Source organism: Propithecus coquereli, unplaced genomic scaffold (assembly GCF_000956105.1).
Source record: "Propithecus coquereli isolate 6110/MARCELLA unplaced genomic scaffold, Pcoq_1.0 Scaffold70, whole genome shotgun sequence".
NCBI classification, from domain to species: Eukaryota; Metazoa; Chordata; class Mammalia; order Primates; family Indriidae; genus Propithecus; species Propithecus coquereli.
The window spans coordinates 6,081,264-6,086,567 of NW_012153063.1; the positions used below are offsets into that span (position 1 = coordinate 6,081,264).

Consider the following 5,304-nt stretch of genomic DNA (forward strand, 5'->3'; position numbering starts at 1 on the left):
TTATTTCCTAAATGTGAGTCTCTGAACTGGCTTTAATTACATTTTTTCATTGTGTGTATATAGATACCAATATAACTATATATATTATATATAGGCTATTTTTCAACAAAAGCAACAAATAAATTGAAATTTATAAAATTAGTAAATGAATTAACCTAAAGATACATTATGCTTATTTTTTAAAAAGCCTTATTAACTGAAAAGTGAAATAATTAAATAGGGACAACTTTCTATAGTTCTTAATTAATGTTCACTAATTAAGTTACTAGTTAATATTTTGACTCATGATATCAAATCTAAACATCTAACACACATGCCTCTTAAAATGTGCTTACATTTTTTTCTGAAAAAAATGAGATTCCTTATATTTCCAGTCATCCCTTTTTACCCTCAGACACATTTTGGGCCACCGGTACAATGGATTCTTTTTACACGTGCCTCCTGTCTTCTCCTCTCATATACTTTGGTCACTATAATGCCCAAAATCATGAATTCCAAAGTTAGCTTTGCTTTGTTTTCCATCTATAAATGACCTCCGTCATCTTGGTTAGCCAGTATTGAAAATATGTATCATTTTCAAAAGAGGAACTATTTAAAAGAATGTGAGAGTATCAGCACAAATCTACCATCGCTACAAGAAAAACAACTCAACCCACGTACCCTGCTGATGGGTCAGCAGAATGAGTTTCAACTATGAAGGGCAGCATTATGTAGCTGGGAATATAATTAGATTCTACGGAATAAAGATAAACACTTCTACCTTGCAGTTGAAAGCTTAAAACTAAATAGGCCTTTGAAATCATGAGGTTGGCTGCTCACCAAGGTGACACCAAGGTAACTCTATGACAGAATCATGGTATTCAGTGAAAGGGAACAGAAGACACATTGAAAGTAATTTCCCTGTGGGCAAGGAGTTAGCAGACTTTATGGACTACGGATATTGTGTTAAAGAAGTAAGTTTAAATCACAGGTGGCTTGATAAAGACTTAATGGTTACCAGGCATTTAAAGCTATAATGAATCTTGCTTTAGACAAATCTTATGTCTCAAGTCTTATGTACTCAAGACAAGTGAAGTCATGTGATTTATAGACTTCAACTTCTGTGCAGTCTTAACAGCAAATTTCAAAGCTGTGGTCTCAAACTACCACAGTTTGATAGTAAACAGGCAAAATAGGTTAATAAAATCAAGGAAAAGCCAGACAATTCCTCAAAACTGAAGGTATTTTTTTAAATTTAGTGTTGTTTTGCTTTGTGATAACATCGAATATAGATAATTATAAAATAGTTTAAGATAAAAATCACTATTAGGTATTTGGAAGCCTATCATTGCAAAATATTTATAATATGTATTTGGATGAACCATGATAATAAGGCACATAATAAACAGGTGACATGTGAATAACTTTTTTTGGTTAGTGTAAGCTTACAACTCACCCTAGGTTAAGATTGCATTTGCTGGTAGGGCACCGTGGCTCACACCTGTGACCTCAGCACTTTTGCAGGCCGAAGCAGAATGATGGCTTGAGGCCAGGAGTTTGGGACCAGCCTAGACAACATAGTGAGACCCTGTCTTTATAAAAAATGTAAATGAATTAGCCGGGCAGGTGCGGTAGTACGCGCAGGATTGCTTGACCCTGGGAGTTCCAGGTTGCAGTGAGCTATGATTGACTATGCCACAGCACTCCGGCCTGGGTGATAAAGATGCTTTCTCTCAAAAAATGAAAAGAAAAAATAAAAGAAACAAAGAAAAGAAAAAAAAAAGATTGCATCTGCTAATTTCATTTTGCCTGCTTGCCCTAGGTCTCCCCAGTTCGAGCAAGACGGACTTCCATATGAAGACTATACTAATTGGCTAGCCAAGAAAGGCAAGCTAAACAGTGGGTTAATGACGAAATACAAAGCCTGGAACTAAGGCATGGACTAAGACCATATGGTGGGCGAGAGGGGCAGAAACAGGCAGGAGCTGAGGCTGGAGAGTCAGAAAAGGTAGATGACACAGCAACTGTGTTCAGGGTGGTAAACCTTTCAGTGAATTAGGGTTCTTGGTAGTAGTGAAGCTTTTCTGCTCTAGTCTATGAGAGAGAAGTTGTGTCTCTGTAACAGTCAGTCCTATGGTCTTAGGATCAATGGGACAATATCTATGGCCCTGTATTAAAGTTTAATTTCTAGAATCCCAAAGGATCCACCCCCTTCCCATCTGGACCTAACATGAAGATTCCTTGGGTCTACATATGCATCAGGTTATTTTAGCCACAGTAGCTACTTTCATTAGTTATTTTTGAGAAATGGAAGCTGGTAATACATGCTCTCTCTCTCTCTTTCTCTCTCCATATATATATATATGGAGAGAGACTATATATATATTTGTTTATTTATTTTTTACCCTGGGCAGGAGAAAAGGCAAATGATAGATTATAAACTTGGGATTTTATAATCTTTTAAACCTAAGGCTTATTGGTTTATTCCTATAAAATATAAGGAGATAAAAGGATATCGTACTATATTTTCAAGCAATATTGCTCTCAAAAAGATACCCACCTTTCCTCCATCAGCATTGTACTCTTTTTCGTCTCCTTCCAAGAGTCTAGCTAGTCCAAAATCTGTGATTTTCACATGGTTTGGAGATTTCACTAGGACATTACGGGCTGCCAAATCCCGATGAACAAGCCGTCTTTCTTCTAGGTACATCATTCCCTGAAAAACATCAAGTTCCTCAATGATAGTCAGTTAATGCCTAGGTTTTTCCTTTTTCTAAAAAGGAGTCTTTTAGAGCTCGGTTGAAAGTGCTTCATTTTTTTAAGTGAAGCCAGAATCCTTGAATATTTTCAAAATCAGAGAAAACCTGGAGGAGAGGGGGGAAGCAAACCACAAATAGTTTTGGTCTTTTTCCCGTGAAGTCCTATAAAGAAAAAAGGAATTACCTGCACATGAGCTAAATGTTAGATCATTTTTTCCCAGAGACTCAATATCCTATTGCAAACACTTTCATTAGAGAGGTGTGTAGGTGTCTTAGTAGATAAGCTAATATATACTTGGATTGATCTACATATTCCTAGTCATTTTCTTCTCAATAACTTCTGCTTCATGTCATCTTGCCCCTACACATACACTCCAAACAAATACGTCTATCCATAATTTTTTAGAAATATTTCATTTGAGGTTTAATGGTGCCAGCATCACCATCATAGAGTCTATTGAGGCTGAAGAATTATACCATTCTTATTATGTACACAATGAAGTATGCCCTCAAGGCCTTAAAAACCTATAATTTTTAAAAAGGCTTCTATGACATCAGTAGTCATTATAAGAACCCAAAAGTGATACCACATAGTTTATAATGACCCTGAAATTAGCCTTTAATATTTTGTCTTTAAAAAAACATAGAGAAATTAAAAATAAAATCTATTGCTGATTGCTAATAAGAGATAAATCTGGCTCTCCCCTGCAGTACCTACATATATAAAATAATACATAACGTATGTTATATATTCATATCTACACAATTTCAGAAAAGACAATAAACTATAGAAATAATAGTTTATCAATTGTACTTCAGCAGAATGGAAGCTAAGAGTTGTTAAACATTATCTTTAACAAAACAGCTTATGTAAAACTCAGAGGCCTAGATTAGATTAGAGTGAGCATATTTTTATTGAAGAGATAGGGGAAATTCTGTTTGACCGTTTCAGTGGTAAAAAAGTCATCATTCAAAAACAGATCAGAATTATTATAAAATGTTTGAAGCATACTCTCATGCCAATTGAAAATCAATGCTGTTGGCAGTTAACATTACAACTGCAGGATTTTGAAGGATTAATGGTTTCTGATATCAAAACAAAAGCTGTGGAAAACAGACATATAAATCAAACAGGTCAAAAAATTATGAACCATACACTTGGCATAGCGTAAAGAGAAGATTGCTTCAAACAGCGTCATGAGCCAAACTCCATATAAATGCCCATTAAACACAACCAGTGGAGATACTGCCTGATGTGGTCCAATCAGTCAGCAGTTGGGTGACACCTCATGGATTAGTATTTTCTGAAATCAACCCACACCTGGGATTTACAGGATTTTTGTCCTCTTTCCTCAACAGTGCTTTCTGTTTGAGTACATTAAATTAGAGTTCCTATAATAAGGTGAAGCTAAGAACATATAGTCCTTATGTTACTTAAAGGATCAAAAAATAAACAAATGTATTTCCTGGGAGATAAAGTATATTCATGTCTCCCCAAATAATTTTGTCCCTTTAAGAAATGCCCACAAAAACATTTATCATTCTTTCTTACTACCTTCATATCAGAATATATATGGAAAGTGTGTTGGCAGCAGGTTAATATTCAGATTCACACATAATCATAGAATACATAGTATGTACTGGACACGGTGCTAGATGCTGAGAAGACAAAAGAGTCAGATAAAGTCCGTGCATTAAAAAAGAACAGAAGCTAATTAATAAAGTGGGCAGATTTGGAATAAAACTCGAATGGATCGATGTGATACATGTAAGGCATTTCAGGGGAGCTGTATTGTGAGGCCCTTTTGTGGTATAGCCCAGCAAGTATGCACGGGAGGAGAGACTTCAGAGAGGTACCAAGGCCTAAGTAAGGGTTGAATGATGTTCACCAGTTGGACAGGGTGAGGGCAAAATTGAAGGCAGCGAGAAAAAGCACAGGGGCATCAGTAACGTGGTATAGTTGGAAAAAGGTTTGTAGTTCTGTATTTCTGAAGCATAACGTATGAGGGAGGGGCAGTGGTGAGTAGTGAGACTGAAAAAGTAAGAAGCAGAATCCAAGAGGGGCCCCTCACATGTCATGGTAGAGAACTTGGACTTCTGTATTTTATGCAGTAAACAATGTGATGATGTAGAAGTTGTTTTAAAAAGGGGAGTGGCACAATTATTGTTGGACTCTTGGAAACACCACTATGTTGCCAGTACAGAGAATGGATTGGACATAAATGTAGCTGAAGGCAGGAGCCACTGCCACAATACAGAAGAAAGGTGATGAGAATATAAAATAAAGGTTGCAAATTGGCAGTCCATGGGCTATATCCATTTTTTTCAGATTTTTTTCTTTAGTCCACACACTGGGCACAATTCAATCAGTCTCTTGAACTGAGTACAAACTGTGCCCCATGGAAGGCATCTGATCTCCAGCTTTCCAGGATCCCACCACTCACTACTACTTCCCAGGAATTTTGCTTTTATCATTTATGGTACTCGTATGGCTCCTTCATGCATGAATGTGTGACTCTTCAACTAAACTAGGCCAGAAGGAATACTACAAAGAGGATAATTTCAA

The 5,304-nt window shown here is 36.4% G+C and overlaps 1 protein-coding gene across 1 annotated transcript in view; it reads right to left on the minus strand.

Moving 5' to 3' along the window:
• Positions 1-5,304, minus strand: part of ERBB4 (erb-b2 receptor tyrosine kinase 4) — a 399,926-nt gene that overhangs the window by 41,957 nt on the left and 352,665 nt on the right. The window contains exon 11 of the mRNA XM_012661216.1: positions 2,536-2,695. Coding sequence (XP_012516670.1) covers positions 2,536-2,695 — 160 coding nt within the window. The remainder of the gene's footprint in view (positions 1-2,535; positions 2,696-5,304) is intronic.